This window comes from Boleophthalmus pectinirostris, unplaced genomic scaffold (assembly GCF_026225935.1).
Source record: "Boleophthalmus pectinirostris isolate CB_2022bp ecotype Guang Dong unplaced genomic scaffold, ASM2622593v1 HiC_scaffold_18, whole genome shotgun sequence".
Lineage (NCBI taxonomy): Eukaryota > Metazoa > Chordata > Actinopteri > Gobiiformes > Gobiidae > Boleophthalmus > Boleophthalmus pectinirostris.
Genome location: NW_026571133.1, coordinates 27,045,747 through 27,063,494, shown reverse-complemented (window position 1 = coordinate 27,063,494; position 17,748 = coordinate 27,045,747). Strand labels below are relative to the sequence as shown.

General features: G+C 36.4%; 2 protein-coding genes across 2 annotated transcripts; both read right to left on the bottom strand.

The window, feature by feature from the left end:
* Positions 1–330: 330 nt before the first annotated feature.
* agxt2 (alanine--glyoxylate aminotransferase 2) lies at positions 331–6,342 on the bottom strand. The gene is made up of 14 exons (XM_055153711.1): positions 6,142–6,342; positions 4,787–4,875; positions 4,504–4,694; positions 4,290–4,413; positions 4,111–4,205; positions 3,951–4,044; positions 3,747–3,840; positions 3,480–3,580; positions 3,286–3,378; positions 3,077–3,209; positions 2,180–2,268; positions 1,948–2,097; positions 967–1,065; positions 331–881 (listed from the first exon to the last, which is right to left on the bottom strand). The coding sequence occupies exons 1-14, from the start codon at positions 6,248–6,250 to the stop codon at positions 780–782; spliced, it is 1,563 nt and encodes a 520-aa protein (XP_055009686.1). The 5' UTR covers positions 6,251–6,342; the 3' UTR covers positions 331–779.
* A 142-nt stretch (positions 6,343–6,484) lies between these two features.
* Positions 6,485–16,286, bottom strand: prlra (prolactin receptor a). The gene is made up of 9 exons (XM_020925179.2): positions 16,156–16,286; positions 12,545–12,624; positions 12,179–12,311; positions 11,095–11,264; positions 10,484–10,650; positions 9,918–10,059; positions 9,730–9,823; positions 9,584–9,653; positions 6,485–9,300 (listed from the first exon to the last, which is right to left on the bottom strand). Exons 2-9 carry the CDS (start codon positions 12,603–12,605, stop codon positions 8,242–8,244), a joined length of 1,896 nt encoding a protein of 631 aa, XP_020780838.1. The 5' UTR covers positions 12,606–12,624; positions 16,156–16,286; the 3' UTR covers positions 6,485–8,241.
* Positions 16,287–17,748: the final 1,462 nt, after the last annotated feature.

The following is a 17,748-nucleotide window of genomic DNA, read 5'->3' as shown; positions in this document are numbered from 1 at the left end:
TAACAGGAAAATGGTTATTCCTAGTAACTGTTGTTAACGTTTGCCTCTTACACATGCATCAAGTTTTTTTTTTTTCCTGCTAAGCCTATATACAGTTACTGTCACCACACATTCTATAGACTGAGCCAATACATTTTTGAAGAATTTACCACTTTTGTTCCCTCCTGATGTGAAACATAGGCCTACATTTATAGAAGATTAAAATCATTGAATACAACTTATTGCTCGTATGTTCATCAGTCAGCGTCTAGATATGTTTTGGTTATGTGTTATTTGTGTGTCTGCGTTTTCCCGTAACACTTGGTATTGGAAGCCACAAAACACAGGTGCCACTTTTATCCACACATTTATTTTTTTTTGTTTTTAATGCATTTACTATTCTATATTTCACGTGTGATGTGAATACAGAATGAAACTTAGCACAATTCTAGAAATGTGTGTATAAATGAAAATTAAAGCAGCATGGGCATCATTTCAAACTGCTCATACCAATCAAAAAAACCCAGTTCAAGTACAAAATAACTGGTGTTTAAGTGCATTTAAAAGCTCAAAATTAAAAGTGCTTTCAATCAACTGAATGATTCGTTTGAAAAATAGAAATGTCTAAAATGCAAGTATTACTTAAACAGAGTCTTACCCTCTTAAGCTGATATAATCTAATTTAATTTAGAACACACAATACTGCTAAATACAAAGCAGATAAAAGGGAGTAATATGTCAAAAACAAACTATCATGCATACTTTTTCTTAAATGCTATTCCATGAGAAAAACTTTGTACTTATCTCCTCTCCATGTAGTTACAAAGAGCGTTGTTAAAAACAGCTAAGAAAAAATCAGCATCTTCCAATGTAATACACATGGGAGGTTTGATACGAAAGGTCTAAAATGGAAAAGATTTATTCAATAATTTTTCAACAAGATTTTTGAATATATGAAATAACTCAAAATTATTTAAAGATAAATACCTGCCCAAAAAGGCCTCCTTTCCCAATCAGCACTCCCATGTCCTTAATGTCTTCAAATATTTCATTTACTGAATTAACAGGCAAGGGTTCTCTGCTTGTCTGTAATTGTAAAAATAAATTAAGAACCAAATTAAATTTCTGGAATATTGACGAAGACAAGCCCTAATTCAGGAATGGTTTTACATATGGAGGCCTTTCCCCTCCTTAAGTTTTAAGAGTTTTTCTTTGGGGTGTGGTCAGTCCATCTAACCCCTATAGGAGGGTACCTTAATAGTACGTGTCATTGGCAAGTTTGCATTATCTCACTCTCCTGATCCCCAGGGTAGAGGTGACAGATCTGTATAAAGTCTGCAGTCCATCAAGTGGACCACTATAAATCCTTTGTGTAAACAGGAAGGGGATGAAAGCAGCAGAAGTCTTCAGAATTATCCAGACTGTTCAGAAAAGGACTTCATAAGGGGACCTGATGGTTTGATGTCCACTAGTGCTCACTGCCAGAAGCTCAATTTACATTTGCAATAGAAACCAGAATTTAGCAGCTTCTTTCTCGGCCCTGTAGCTACTTTAAACTACATTACTTTAAACTGATGACAGCATTAATCTGAGCACAATATAAATCAAAGAAAGCACCATGCTGTCTGTGACTTTGAACCTTGTGGTCTGGAGAGGGATGCACAGCTACACTGAGCCCGACAAGGGAACCCTGCCTATGATAAGTCATTGGGATGGAAGAGATCTGAGAACCCCCCTCCCCGTGGCCTCACTAGAAGCCTGACCACAGTAAAGCTTGGGTACAAACACACACTGGCCATACTACTGAGCACCTGAGTAAAGGAAGTTGCTGTGAGGAAATGATTAAACTGGGCTTGCCATATGGTGTTTTCATTTTGATTTGAAATCCTTTTGTTTCTTACCACACATTCCAATTCCATTAATATGTTATATCCAATAACACATAATAATGTAAAAGGGACTCAGTACCTTGTCTTTGACCATCTCTACACCAATCTGAAGACCTTTTCCCCGCACATCTCCGATGATCTCATATGTGTCTCTTAGTTTAGCCATCTTGGTCATCAAATAGGTGCCCACTTCAAGGCTGTTTTGCTGTGTGCCTTCTATTGTTATAGTCTATTAAATAAACATCAGTCCAAATGTTATTTGTCCAGGTCAATAACAGAAAACAGATCAATGACTGAATCCAAAGTCTTACGTCAAGCACTGCCGAAGCAACAGCACAAGCCACAGGATTTCCACCAAATGTGTTGAAGTGGACTGCCTTAGCAAATGATGCAGCAATTTCTAAAACAAAAAAGAGAGATACAATAGCTCAAATACACAAAGCTTATCAGAACAGACCAATTTGCCCCTACAGATAACATAAGGGACAGAAATAGATGCACATTAAAATTCAGTCATGCTTAAGTCCTTTGGTCTGTTTGACCAAACACGTCAAGCAACACACATGTTGAGTTTCCATCATTTTTGATAACTTGCATTCATTTCCTGGAGACCAATCCTAACCTTAACCATAGTTACTACATACCTAACCTTACTCTAAACCCTAACATGTTTTAACTCATTTCTTTAATGTTTAATGGTAACTTTAATGTGATAATAAATGATTTACCTCATAAGGACTTGATTTTTGTCCTCAGAGTCTCTACAATGTGATAAATGCCCACCCATATACACAAGCAACCAGACACAGCCTTGTGGGCTCTGTCAGATAAACACTGATTAAATATTATTCTTTATGGTGACTTTTATAGAAATATGAGTGGTAACCAACCTTACTTGGTTGTGTTTTCCACTGTCCTTTTCTACTATGCGACAGTGGATCTATGACCTTAAAAGTTACAATACCTCTCTTTTATATATATTTGATATAGCTGGATGTATTCACCCCTAGTACATACCATGGTACACACACATGCATATGCCATTGTATGCAGTGGAGGTAAGCGGGGGTAAGCCTACTGGTCAGTGAATGAACACGCTAACTACAGTCTGCATCCTGCATACTTTTCAATCTGCCATTTGTAAAAACAAGCTGTCTTTAAAGATAGAGATAATATTAATACCTTTTTTTCCTAATGTATAACATTACCTGGTGTAGTTACAACAGCTCCCATAGGAAATCCATTACCAATCCCCTTTGCCATTGTTACTATATCAGGGACCACATCATGACCTTGGAAACCCCAGAAATGGCTGCCTGTGCGACCAAACCCAGTCTGGACCTGTTCATAATTGCATTAAACTAATGTTGTAAAAATTATAAAAGCTAAAATCCTAAATAAATACTTTAAAATCTACCTCATCTGCAATGCAGACGCCTCCTCTCTCTTTTACTAGCTTGTAAGCCTCCTTCAGGTAGTTTCTGGGGTACTGAACCGCTCCTCCGACACCCTTTTCATAACACAGTCATACACAGCAAAAAAGCACAAAATTAAGTGTTGCCATTCAAAGTACACAATTCATCAAAAAATACTTTTAATACAGTAACATACCTGAATAGGCTCTGCAAAGAAAGCAGCAATTCGACTTGGAACACTAGTTGCAAAAGTTTCTTTTAGTTGCTCAATGTAATGTTCATTTGCCACACAGCAGCCTGTACAGAATAACATAAATACACAGTTGAATGCAATCACATTATTGTTGTGGACCCTATCCATATCTTTTCTCAATGCACCATATTTAATTAATTTATTAAAAAATATATAAAGTTTGAGAAACCCTGCACAAAATCAAATGTGCTTCACTCCATTTTTGTTTACCTTGTGGACAGCTGCACTCTCTGATAGTTTGAACAGGTGAGTCTCTGCAATGACTTCCGCCCCAAAGACCTCTAAACACATCAGGACACATGGTCTAAAAAGGATTACAGGGAAATATGTTTAACAATAAATGCTTGCTGGCAATAGTGTGAAGTACAGTGTGTAGTTAAGTATAATAATCAGCATGTGCACTTGCAAACCTACATTTGTGCAGCCTAAACCACTGGGAACAGGATATTTATAAGCTGCATTGGAAGTCAGACCCATAGTCTGTGGACTGCCACCATGGTATGAGTTTCTGAAAACATAGAAATGCATACATTGTGTATACTGTACAGTACAATGCAAAACACTGTAAACATACCTAAATGTGATTATGTCAAAGTTGCCTGTATATAGTCGAGCCATCAGCATAGCAAGATCATTAGCTTCTGACCCACTATTGGTGAGATATATAACCTGAGGGAACATGCCACACATTACCACAGCTGCACATATTACTGGACAATAAAGAATGTTTTAAACTTATACAAAAAGCTAAACCTTGAGAGGATCTGGAAGATAAGAGGCTAGTTTTTCACAATACTCATGAATAGGAGGATATACATAGATGTTTGTGGTGTGCCACAGTGTTTTTAGCTGCCTCACAGCAGCTTCAGTCACCTTCCTGTGAGAATTTAAATGTTTCAAAATAAAAGATGCATATTTTGAAAAGCATACATAACATAAGTTGATACAAATATAGGTAAGATCTTACGGGTGACAATGACCAACGCTGACAGTAGCCACACCAGCAAACAGGTCAAGATAACGCTTTCCATCCACATCCCACAGCCACTGCATGTGTCCCTGATAGATGAACACTGGTCTTTTATAACTAGTAACCTTCATTGTCATGGGGTTGCAATTTTGTTTGCGAATCTGCATCATTTGTTCTTTTGACATACCCTTGAGGAACAGAGACAACAATAATGTATCCATTGCTCACATAGTTACAAGAGCTCCAATCATTGCAAACTTATCTTTCTTATAGGTATTACCTTGTATTCTTCAGGTGTAAAATCACAAGAGGGCATCTCTGGTACATGTGTGGATGGGTATTTTAAGGCGGACTTCTGACATAATGTTCCTGAAAAAAAGTATTGACATACCAGGAGATTGTGGGAGTTACTTGCAAAATAAAAGATAAATGTTCTATATCTCAAAAGCATGTCTACAAGTTTTAGGCTCCTAAAGGTAATAACTATAATGTGTGCTCCTCTTGGCTGATAACAAGACAAAATGTAGGCTATATATAAAACAACTTTTACAATGTGTAAATGTTTTGGTAATTAATAAACATGTCATTTGTTATCAGTAAAATTTGATATGAACCTGTTTATTTAAGCAATATAAGGTATGGAAGATGATTTGTTCCATCAGATTTAGAATTTTAAATACCACTGAATTTCTCGCTTTGAAATTTTCAACTCTGAAAAAACATGTCATGAATTTTAGTTGCTGAAATTTTAAGTATAATTTTTAAGTGTTTAAAATGCTTTTTTTTTTATTTTTTTTTTTTTTATCACCTTTTAAATATTCAGCACAAGCCCTCAAATTCAAAATTCAGAGTGTAAAATTCGCACTGGAAAAAAAAGTTTACTGGAAAGATCCAAGATGCCAAGGCCTAACCAATCAATCCAAAACCTGATTGGTCAGAATTAGCCTCATCAAAACCTCATCTTTTTAATTTCTTAAGTGTAAACCCGCCCACAGATGAAAAAGGCCAAAAGGAAACAGCCTCTGTCCTCCTCACTCACACATGATTGATTGCTTCTGCCTTGGCATCTTAGCTCTTTGCTGTGAAAAAGTTTACATTCTGAATTTTGACTGTTGAATCTGAGAGCTTGAAAATATGTGCTGAGTATTTAAAAGGCGATTTTTATTTTATTTATTTATTTTAAAACATATTGAAAAAGTATACTTAAAATTTCAGCAACTAAAATTCAGAATAAAAATAATTCAAACATATTTTTTCTGAGTTAAAAAATCTAAAGTGAGAAATTCAGCAGCAGTAGTAGTAGTAGTAGTAGTTGAGACCAGAGCACTCCTCTGAATAAACAACCTAGTTAACCTTTGACTTTAGGAATTGTGCAACAGTCCATAACAAGAATACAACATTTTACCATTTTCCGACCAAACAACAATACTTCAGCAGCTAACATAATTACAAATTCTTAATAGGTTACAAACCAGGGCCAGGCCTATCCCAGAACTTCCAAATATGTATCACAATTCAACTTATGGCCTTTGCTTAAATTTATATATTTTCTTTCTAAAATGCCCTCCGTTTTAATTCCAGAAGCTTTGCTGCCCCAAAGGCACGAGAAGGGTCCAAGTCACCATAGTAACTCACCACTTGAAGAGTAAAATCTTGACCAACTTCGTTCACAAAGGCGCCCTGCGCTAAAAGTCTTTCCACGGGCCGTAAGACCAAACAGAAGCTTACACATGTTGTTGAGCATAATTACTGCACAGACCAGCGTCCTACCAGGACACAGTTTGAGGGCTTTGGCATTTGGTGATAGAAAAATCCTTCTGAGTAAAGTTTACCCTGAGGTAGCCCCACCGCGTCTCTCTGATTGGCTGACGTTGACAAGCGTCTGTCATGTGATTTTGTTGTGAAGTCATATGTATAAATTGTATGTGTGTGTGCGTGTGTGTGTATAGACATCAATGACAGTCTCACCGATCATGGTATTAGTATTATTTTTTATTAGCAAACTATTATTACATACATTATATAATTTCTTTAAATCTTTTCCAAAGTTTATTTCATTTTTATTACTTTATTCTCCAGGAATAAGCTTAAACTTTTTCATAAATCTATTTTTCATTCCAAAAGACCATTAAAACTTCTCACGTTTATGGATAATCTGTGTAAGGAACTGCCCTGTATGTTTATTTCTTCTATGCCCCCCTTCTCCATGTAGACCAGCTGTTTTTAAACAGAAGAGATTGGCCATGATTCTTGATTTCACCTGACCTGATTTTATGGTCAAACACAAGAGTGCTGCTTATTTTTGCTGAATTTATAAACCATCACTCTAAAAACGATCTTTTTACACTCTTGTTGACAATATTAGGTTACATGACAATTGAAAAAAAAATTAGCTGGCAGTCTTTAGGTTTTTCAAAATACTTATTATAGCTTATTATTAACTTTTCAGCAAAAAGCATTTACAAGGCCCCGCCCCCACAATAGGCAACAGATTGGGTTTTTTTGTTTGCTTGTTTTTTGCAATTGAAACAACATAGAATGTTCATTTATAACATTTAAACAAAACATTTTAGTACAATGGATACATTTGATTATATTATTGGTGTGCAAAAAAGTCAAAGATTAATGATAAGATAATACATTTAATTCAACAAGTCTACATATACGTAGACTGTGTAATTTGCCACCTCCTTGTCTCCATGGCAATAGATGCTGGTGTATTGTTTTTCATTACATTACTCAAAAATATCTATATATAAAATCTATACAATTCTTACTGGGAGCGGGATCACCTCTCCACAAATCTGACCTGTAACTTGGGCCTGGTGATTCTTAAGATATATATTTAACTCCATAATGTGTAATATTTTACACAGCTAATTAATTGCTGGGTGTCCGACAACATAACATTTTACAGGCCAATGAGATGTACAGATGGAAAGCGGCTAAAATCAGTGTTCTTAAAATTGAGATTTTTGTTGGAAAATAGCAATCTCTAGGATATAGCCACTAAAAGAAATCACCTGGTTCAACATTCGTGAATTTACTTTTTAGATATCTGAGAATACCATGAAATTTGGCTCTTGTCTCCCACCCCCCACCTGGGAATGTGACATCATCACACCATCAATAAGGTTCAAGCAATAACAACTTCCATCTTCTTCTTCTTCCATCACGACAGAAATTAAAATCAAAGTATAATAGTTTTTGAATGGGGAAAGATTCTCACAAAATCATTCCAATCATAAAGGAATCATTTGTCTGAAACCCATAAAAACATAATTGGAGGCAAGTTGGTGGCGTAGCCTCCACTAAACAATATTATGTAGTGCACCTTTAGAATTGTAGAAAACGTTATATAGCTTGATTTTGTCTTGCATGGTGTGCACATTCATTGCGCTACTTTCATATTTCTTATTTGCTCAATGGGCCTAACACTGAGACTGATAAGCATTCACTCGCATATATTGCACTGCTACAATTAAATGTTTTGTATTTTGACAGCAAAGAGTTTATGTTAGGGGCAGTAACATTTCCCTTGCCAAACTGCTATACACAATATAAAATAACACATCAAAACATCATATGGAGTGATAAAATATAAATTTCAGTGAAAAAGATAAATAAATTTTGTGGGAACAAAATACAATCATTTTCTGAAGCAGCAGTCACTTTGTCAGTATAGCTCTGACATTAAAAACAGGCCATGGACTGCCCCAGTCTTTGGGCACTTAATTACATGGGCACTGAAAACAAAGTGGCAGTGTCAACATAACCATTTGCAGCAAATGGTTTCTGCTCTTCTTGTACTGGCAAGGTGAGGGTTTGCATGGGGGGATATTTGTGCTTCCAAACATTAGCTGATGACATGTAACAACTTTCTTTCACTGCATTTGTCTCCATCTTGTCACAAAAACACCTGTCCATTTCCTGTGCCGTTACATTCACGCCACTTTCCAGAAGTAACATTTTGTCACCGTTCACTCCTTTGACCTTACTGTAAACATCTCCCTGATGTACATGGGGGCAGCCCTCAGCATGGCTTTGGGTAGTTGACTCCACAGGCTGTAGAAGAACCATATCCTCATTATTCACTTTTTTTACCTCCACATATTGTGTAGATTTGAACAGAGTCAGAATTTCGTTGGCCTTTTTACTGATGTTGATATCGCTGTGAGCCTGGAGATGCTCTGAAGTTTGTGGGTGCATTTGAGGTAGTTGCTTGCTATTTTGGCTAAATTCCCAGTAGCTTGGCCCAAAAGACTCATTTTGGTTGATGAAGTTAGATGACATGGAACCAGGTGGAAATAAGGTATCGGAAAGGCAGTGCTGTTTCACAATTTCCAATGACGTCTTTTGTGGGATTGCACTTGTGTACTGTGGCAGAGGTGTAAAAACAGAGGGCCATGTCTTCACTCGCCCATTGCATGTGTCAGGGCTGCCTTGATAGCTCAACATCTTCTCATCTTGGTTGTTTTGGGAAATCTCCAGCTCTGTGATCTCACCGTCATCTTCACAGTTGGAGTTTAGTTCATCTTTACTTTTCTCTTTACATTTGTCTATCAGCAGAGTGTGGCTATCACAGCTGCCACGGCCAGAGTCACTGTCACATGTTGAGCTTTCGGATTTGCAGTAGTGGTCCTGAATATCTTTGCCTTCTTCCATGGATGCCTCTTGCTCGCCAGTGACAAATACCTCCAAGTATTCCACCAGCAGGTCATCATAGTTGGATGAGGAGGTTGGAGGATATTCAGGAATCATCAATGCGCTTAATCCATCTTTATAACTGCCGTTCTACCAACATAGAAAGAACAAGGGTTACAGAAATGTTCTAACCTTTACTTGAGAAGGGTGCTATTGACGTTTGTAATATTATTTTTAAACAATATACAATACTGATAAAAAATTTGTGTTTCTAGTAAATGTCAAACAAACAAGCCCATTATTTGTTATTTTTGTCTATGTAAGAGCAGCACTTTTATAACATTTTACATTTTACAGAGCAACACATATTACCTCATAACATTCATATTCATATATTCAGAATATACTATAATTCAAGGAGTGTGAACCTTACCTTCAAACGTTGATGATCAAATCCCTTAATTTTAGGACCAGGGACCGGTGGTAGAATACAGTGCTTCAAACTTAAAATATAACAAAGAACCATAAGTCAGCACCAAATAAGTGACAGCCCAAATCAGTGTATTTAAGAATCTTTACCTATGGCTATTCATGTAAATAATCCAAGCAAGAATGAGAATGACCAAGGAGGAGAAAACTAAAATAAGAATCCACAGAGATCGTCCCATAAAATCTATAAAATAAATGTAAATTATGTAATTGTTACTCATTATAATATTGTGTTATAATACCATAATACCATATTGTAATGTTTCACATTGTCTCACATTTAGGCACTTTGGTTTTGGTTGTAGGACTCCATTCACTCCAAAAGCCGTGATCAGGTCTGCAGCGCACCTGAACAAGGTAGGAGCTTCCTGATCTGACACTGAAAATGTTGAATGTCTTTTGCTGACCGGGAAAATGTTCCTGGAAAAACACAAGGATGAAAAAAAAATGTATACAAAATCCCAAAGCATTATTTTGTGTGTATTTTGTATTATTAAACTATAACATTCGTAGATATTTTTTCTTACATTATTGTAAACAGCAATATTGATCTAAAATGGCTTAGTAATACTAATGGGTCAACAGACATCTTGTTCAGAACTGCTGAACTGAAAGGCCCTGCCACAGTCTCAAGCAGCAGATTTTTATTTACAAATTTTATTGTGGAAAAATTGCTATATGACATGTTTTGTGACCCAGAATCAACTTTGAGTTAATTAATGACGATGGCACAGCTTTATAACATGGTTATAAGCTCATAAAAGTTGCTGTTACAAAATGCATCCTGTCTAAACACTTATCAGAGGAAGCATTAGCACTTTTAACACACTGGTAATACCATTACCTCCCATTCCTCTTCCCCCTCCATCTTGCTCCGGAGCTCATAGATCAGAGTGATCCATCCGGAACGGATATCAGCCTTGTGAGGTGATTCCCAGGACACGCGCAAGAAGGGCCAACCCTTGTCTTCCATCACATTTACTGTCACATTCTCAGGCGTGTGGGGCTGAACTGCAAAGACACAGCAGAGTCACATTAGAGAGAAGACAATGCACTCAAATGGTAACTTCTGATGTGAAATATTAAACTTCATGGCTGTGTAACAGATTCTTTATCATACATTAATCCAGGTAATTACAGGATTATGTTAAAAGAGATTTATTGTTATTGTACAAAGTATAATGAAGCACTGCATCAGTGTCTAAAATGACTGAATGAATGATTGATAAATACCCACACATTCTCACATTCATATAAAAAAAAACAACTATAAAGCATATATAAATATATAGCTATAACATTATAGGACAAAAAAAAATCTTCAGTATATGTTTGTACTGTCACTGTGGAGGTCTATTGCACATGGATATCAACATTACCTTTTAATGTAATTGAAGCTTCTGGGTATTTGTTTATTATTTGTTCTTAAATATACAATATAATTTTTATACTTACCGATGTAAGCAACATCCACATCCACTGGATCAGAAAACGTTCTCCCCATTTTATTGGTGGCCACAACAGTAATGTTATAGTTGACCCAGACAGATGTTTCATTCTTGTTAAAGAAACAGGAATTCTTGCCTGCTGTGCGATAATCAGGGCATTCATATAATGCTTCAGAGCTGAGAGAAAAAGAGGAACATTCGTATAATGAAGTTTAATTGGCTGTGTGTACAAAAGAGAAGCATCGTTGTAATGTATGAGGTTTTTTGACTATACATAACTGAGTAGGTGTAACAAGGACATAATGTGTCTTTGTTGCCATAGGAGTGGATCCAGCTGATTGGCCGGAGCACTTATTCACAGGAAATGGATGTCATGGGGATTGGCAATGCCAAACCATTTTTTTGTTTGTTTGTTTAAAGAATATCGCTTGGTGATAAACCATGTTTTTAACACTTTTATCACTGAGTTACATTCTGTTCTTAAAGGAACAGTATGTAACTTTTTGGAGGTGGCACATCATCTGCATGATTCCATGGCTGATTTACATAGACAGAGACAGATTTATCGGCAGGCCCTTTTTAGTGCTATGGCTATTGCCCTTAAATTTTCAGTTAATCTCTAGTTAAAACCATATTTTGGAAGATTCTCCATAAAGACAGCTAAAGTTTATGACTGATACAATGGAAGGTTATAGCCAAAGAAACAGCTTTTCTATGAAAATAAGCAGGAGAAGGCCGCCTCCAGGCCAAATAAATTTAGTCATACTGTGGCTTGTATATAAGCCATACCGTGGAAGCGTTTGAGCAAAGTACATTGTTTGTCATATGCTCATACATTGTTCTTATAACAAGAAAAAACAGACAGTTGCTTTTCTGGTTTGAGGCACCGTATTAAATGCATAATCTCCCTACATCTACTTACATACACAGTGTTACATGTTAAGAGTCCATTCTGCAATACCATTGTTCAATTATTCACATGATTAACCAGAACATCTCCTCTGTTTTCTATACAATCTCTCTCTCTCTCTCTCTCTCTCTCTCTCTCTCTCTCTCTCTCTCTCTCTCCCTCCCTCTGATTGTTCACTCACTTGTCTTTAAGATAGTACAAGGCATAGGTGGTAGGCAGTCCTCCATCTGAGCCAGGCTTCCACCAGCATGTAAAAGTCTCCTTTTCAGGTGAGCGACAGTTTGTCAAAGTTGGCTTTCCTGGAGGACCAAGGCCTAAATGCAAATTAACAATGAATCTAAATGAAAAGTCATCACATATCAGACATACCAAATGAAAAGCACTTTTTCCCATTGAAAATATATGCTAATTGCTATGGCAACTGTCTTATCATCAATTTGAAACTCATGGATACAATAGAACATCAAAAGTGAATCAACATGAAAAATGGACATGACTGTGGTTCCTGTTTTGGACTATACACTGACGATAAGATACTGTCACTTACCTGTAACTTTTCCACTGGCCATAGAAAAAAACAGTAACAGGAGACTGATTTCCTTCATCATGGCACCACGTTGTTTTTTCCTGTAGAAAAACAGACAGGCGGGTTTTCAACAGGAACATCCCATAACTTGTATTCAATGACAACCCATGTGCATTGCCTGTGACTAACTTCCTTTCTTAGTATATACAAAAACCTTAGCATAAAACATGAAAACAGAATGCATTTTATACTATAAATAATAATCTTCTTAAATTGAAGGGAAATATCTCCTGTGGCTTTATAATGGATTAAAAAGCAGAGTGTACTGTATACCTCTGCCGGCTGGCGTGCACAACATGACTGATTATGTAACAGTTAGAGCTTTTATCAAGGACAACAAGAGCCTGATTTGCCCCAGGATTTGACAGCCTGCAATTTTTGTGCTCTGTAAATTTCAACACTGGGATGCTGGCACCAATAATAACCCTATTTCATTTTATTCTTGACCAACAGTAAAAAGTTTTGAATTCAGGAATTCAAAGAGGTTGCTGCAAAAAATGACTAAAAACACAACAGTTAGTATTACTGCACATTACACAATATATTTTGTATACTTCATTTTGAATTGCATCCTATTAAATAGTGCAGTGCAAATGTGTGATGACAAATATGTGCTATATGGGAATCCAAGGGCAAATTACTTTTTATCTAGCCCTTGATAAAAGTGCCTGGTAAAAGAAAGAAAGAAAGAAAAAAAACATTAGTAGATTCTTTTCTACAGCATTCACTTGAAAGATATCCACAGAACATTTCTCCACTGGGAGTTCTGGCTTACATTTGCATTGCAAAAGCGTTGACATTTTTACTTTAGACAGTATGTTCATGGGTGTGAAAATAAAGTGTAAAGCATTTTAGGCCTACATGTTCATGTTCAATCAACAGTTTTACAGAACCTTGACAGTCACCTCAGAGATAGCACATTGTACGTTTATAAAGAAGAAATTGCTCCGTGTTTTGCATCCTATCCCATGTGATCTACTTTTTAGAATGTGAATGTGAATAACAGAACCTTCTAAGATTTTTGGTGGTGATATAGAGGCAGTGGTTGATGCTTTAACCTTACAGCAAGAAGGTTTAATGTGCAGATAATTTGCAGAATTTCAAATCTTTTTCAAACAAATGGCATTAATTAATGGCATAATTAATATTTACTAATATAATGCCCCACTCCTACTAAATTATGTAGGCCTGCTAACAAAAATCTTGTTTAAATGGCAAAAGAATATCATCTCATTTTTTTTCAGTGAATGAAATCTAATGAGAGACCAGATCAAAGCTGAATTTGTGCTAATATCAACAAGTGTGTGTTTGCCTGGGCATGTGTTTTAACATCTGTGCCGGATATACCTTATGTAATAGCCACCATTGAAATAATTTTATCACCATTTTTGTCTTTAACATATTATATCCATTTCTTATGTTATATTATCATTTGAATGCTGGGTTAATTTTACAATTGTTTACTATGATCAGCTAATTGGTATTAAGGTCAAGCAACTGGATTAGTATCCTTCTACTGCATATAGTACTGTTACATAATCAAGAACCCAAACTGAGACTAAGCTGCTAAGCTTTGCCAACAGTTAGCAAACCGTTTGCCAGTTAACCAACAGCACAAATCTAATATAAGCTAGCTTTAACATTATTAAAGCTATTGTTAAGGTTATTATTAAGGTTATTATTAAGGCTATTATTAAGGCTATTATTAAGGCTATTGTTATTGTTGTTGTTGTTGTTGTTGTTGTTGTTGTTGTTCTTGTTGTTCTTGCTGTTGTTGTTGTTCTTGTTATTATTCTTGTTGTTCTTGCTGTTGTTGTTGTTCTTGTTATTCTTTCACATGTGGCTATATGGTGTATTTTGATGGGCACTGAAAATTTGTTCTGGTTTCACAGTAAGATCATATCTTACATTAAAAGTAATCATCAGTGTGCAGCAAAGCAAAGGCGATGAGAAAATAACCTTTTGGTTGTTCATTATTCAGAGTCACACAGTTGCTGAGAACACTGACCAATGCAGATCAATCATGCATGAAACCTAGACTTTAAGTATCTAGATTCTGGGAAACTGATCATGCTTTATGAGAGTGTACGACATAAACAGTTAAACAGTATTTGTAGTCAGTTCAAGTTTGATATTTAACTTTATATGATGCCTGATATGAAGTCCCTTGATGTGAATGAATCTTTGGCTTCACTAGCACAAAGATTACATGTTGTGAAGAACAGCTGGTTAAGTATTTGTCCTGATGTGTGCACAGTCAATAGTTGTTCCTTGAGAGATACAACTATTTTTTAAATTACTCACGTTACAGCATTTGACCTGCTCAAACAGGAGCTCATTTCCTGGTAACATAAAACAACACCTTTCTAGGAACACCCAAGCCCTGCCCTGCCCAGTCCTGCGGGTAAAGGGAACAGTGCATCAAAAATACAAGCCGAAGTAAAAGTAGCAACCCTTTTCTAATACATTTGATTTTTACCTTTGACCATTTTATGCCTTTCTACTACTCTCATAGGCTGTAGGTTCTTAGCTGTTTGTACTAGAAGTCTAAACTGTATGCCCGGACTAACATGTTCATTGCTATTGGACGTCAGGGCTGTCATATTGCTTAATATTTTATTTTTGTACAATTATCTTTATGCTACCTTCTTTGTGGATAGGGCCTTGCAAATATAAATAAATTGGCCAATGTGTATGTCTCATTAAATGTTACATTGAAAAGACTTATAGAGATAGAAGATAAGCAGAGATAGGCCTAAGCAAGGCTATTGAGCAAGAAGTAGTCTTATGAATCCTCTTGAAACAAAACCTCTTTTAATGATAACCCTGGACACTTTATTTTGGTGGCATGTTCCTATTTTGGGTAAAATACAAATAAGTGTTATTACGCTATTATGTGTGAAGGCCTGGATTGGCCCTATAGATCTGTATTAAATTTAATGCTATGACCTAGGTGGCCATGAAAGTAGGCCTGAAGGAGTTCCTTCGTCATTGGCACCTGGACATTGTGACAACATATGCCAGAGATGGACATGGATTTATCAGAATGAGTAGATCAAATGTAGAAGTAGCCTACAGAAATCCCAGTGCGCTACAGACTTATTGAGTACCTTACTACCTTCCTTCTACGCAAAAGGAAATCACTTGGCAAACCATGGGTTCACAGCTTCCAACTTCATTCCATGGAATTAAAAAAAAAGCAAAAAACAAAACATTTTGCTACGTTAGGGTCCAGAAAATATAGGACTCTTAGAGAAACAGACTAACAGAATTTTGTTAGTCAAGCCAAAGTAAATCTTCACAGATAGGCTACTGAGAATTTGCTATCGATATGACCACCTGTTGAAAACATTGTTGAAAAGCTAAATCTTGTCACACCACATGCAAGTCAGTCTCACACAAAAAAACATATAAATAGTAATCTGAATCAAAGTCAACTCAAAACCTTTAGATTACCTATAATTAATAATTTCGGTAAACCTCAAGTAAGAACCAGTAGCACAAGGAGCGTTACTTGTAATTATCAATCGATGGAGTCTGAAGAACAGTGAAATGATAAAAGACTGCCTTACCTGATTTTGACAGGAGCTTAATTATGACAGTGCACATAAACTGTCTTCAGGCAAAGACCGTTCCCCGATGTGTAGAAATGGTTTGCCGAGCTGTGAAACACGGATGCAGGATTAGAGGTCCGTACCGTCTGGATGAACGAAGGCTTCACTGACAGCGCTCACGCTCCGAGGGCGGAGCCGAGGCTGTAACGCCCTGTTTCTGAGAAAGCACTATCCCGCGGATTGCTTTGAGAGGACTTGTTTAACAGGTTTTAGGCAAAGGCCACATCATATAGCCTAGCCCTTGAATACATGCACTTTTTACTCATTGGCGGTGAGGGAGAAAACATTCATATAATGCTGTAGTAGCATCAACAAAGCTAGTAGGCCTGTTCACAATTATTTGACGTTTAATGGGGCTACCAGTTTGCCAATTTGCATTTTGTTGATATTGTAAATTTATACTTTATTATACTTTACTGAGCCTTTTGGGGAATTTTCTGTCTATCTGAAGTAACCTATGGGCAATATGTTCAGCAATCCTATAGTTTAGTATGCTTTGAGCTGGTGTGCAGGTAGTTCTAATTTTTCTGTGTCAGATTGCCATTTTCCTACTTTATTTGTTGTTAATAACTCTGTAATTTCTGTGCCAGTCCACATGAAATAAAAAAAAATATCACAAAGTTTAACATCTTCTCTATTTATCAGCAGAAAAAATCTAAACCTAAAATATTTTTTCAACAGTAGCTTCAGAAGGTGATGCCATTATTAGGCCTATATGCCCTTAGATTAGTTTTGTGGAGCCAATCCCTAAATAAATTTAGATCATAATTGCGGATATATCTTTGGGAATGGCTGCGCTTGAGAAATAATAAACTTTCACTATCTTGAAAGATAGGCTATGTAGGCCTAACTCTATGGGCAAAGGAGGCAGCTTTAATGGTTAGGCCTATGTCCAGATAAGATGCGACAAGCCTCTGCTCTGACAAAACTAAACAGCCTATGGCAAGGAGACATAAGGCAAAAGCAGTAGTAGCAAGTTTATACCATCATGTTTGAGTTGTATTAATTGATTTAGTCATGTTTGAGTAACCCTATATTGTTTGTCATTTGAGGCTTGAGCACTCAAAAAGTTTACCTATCCCTATCTCTGCCCACTGCTCTGTATCAGCTTGTGATTATTTGAAAAGATCTGACTTTGGTCATACATGTAGGATTAAAAAAATGTCACTTAGACTTTTTCAACAATAAAAACATATACATGAAAATCTACTGCTTACTCTGAAATTTCACTGTGAAGAGGTAGAGCTATTTTCACTGGACCTGTTTCTATTATCAAGCAGGTTTGAATCAATCAAATCTATCAAAAACCTATCTTCTTGTGACATCACACCAAGGGGTGACTCAATGTGCACATTTTCAAACACAGCCTGATAAGATTTTAGACCCTACAAAATGGTTTAAACAACACCTAAAACCTGTGATCGGTATAAGCATTTATGGTCTCTTTTCAGTGTTTGATCTGTGTGAATGACTGTTGGATAATGCCAGCTATAGCTTGTGATTTTAAAATTATTCGAGGACTAGTTAACACCACAAAATTAGCTCAACTGT

What these genes read in the sequence shown, in the direction of transcription:
- prlra (XM_020925179.2), bottom strand. Translation starts at nt 12,605, where the DNA reads ATGATGAAGGAAATCAGTCTCCTGTTACTGTTTTTTTCTATGGCCAGT. An exon ending in AGGGGGAAGAGGAATGGGAG is followed by an intron (nt 10,060 to 10,483) that starts GTAATGGTATTA and finishes GTGTTTTTCCAG; the next exon opens with GAACATTTTCCCGGTCAGCA. An exon ending in ATTTACATGAATAGCCATAG is followed by an intron (nt 9,654 to 9,729) that starts GTAAAGATTCTT and finishes TTATATTTTAAG; the next exon opens with TTTGAAGCACTGTATTCTAC.
- agxt2 (XM_055153711.1), bottom strand. Translation starts at nt 6,250, where the DNA reads ATGCTCAACAACATGTGTAAGCTTCTGTTTGGTCTTACGGCCCGTGGA. An exon ending in TCTTTGCAGAGCCTATTCAG is followed by an intron (nt 3,379 to 3,479) that starts GTATGTTACTGT and finishes TGTTATGAAAAG; the next exon opens with GGTGTCGGAGGAGCGGTTCA. An exon ending in TAGAGATGGTCAAAGACAAG is followed by an intron (nt 1,066 to 1,947) that starts GTACTGAGTCCC and finishes TTACAATTACAG; the next exon opens with ACAAGCAGAGAACCCTTGCC.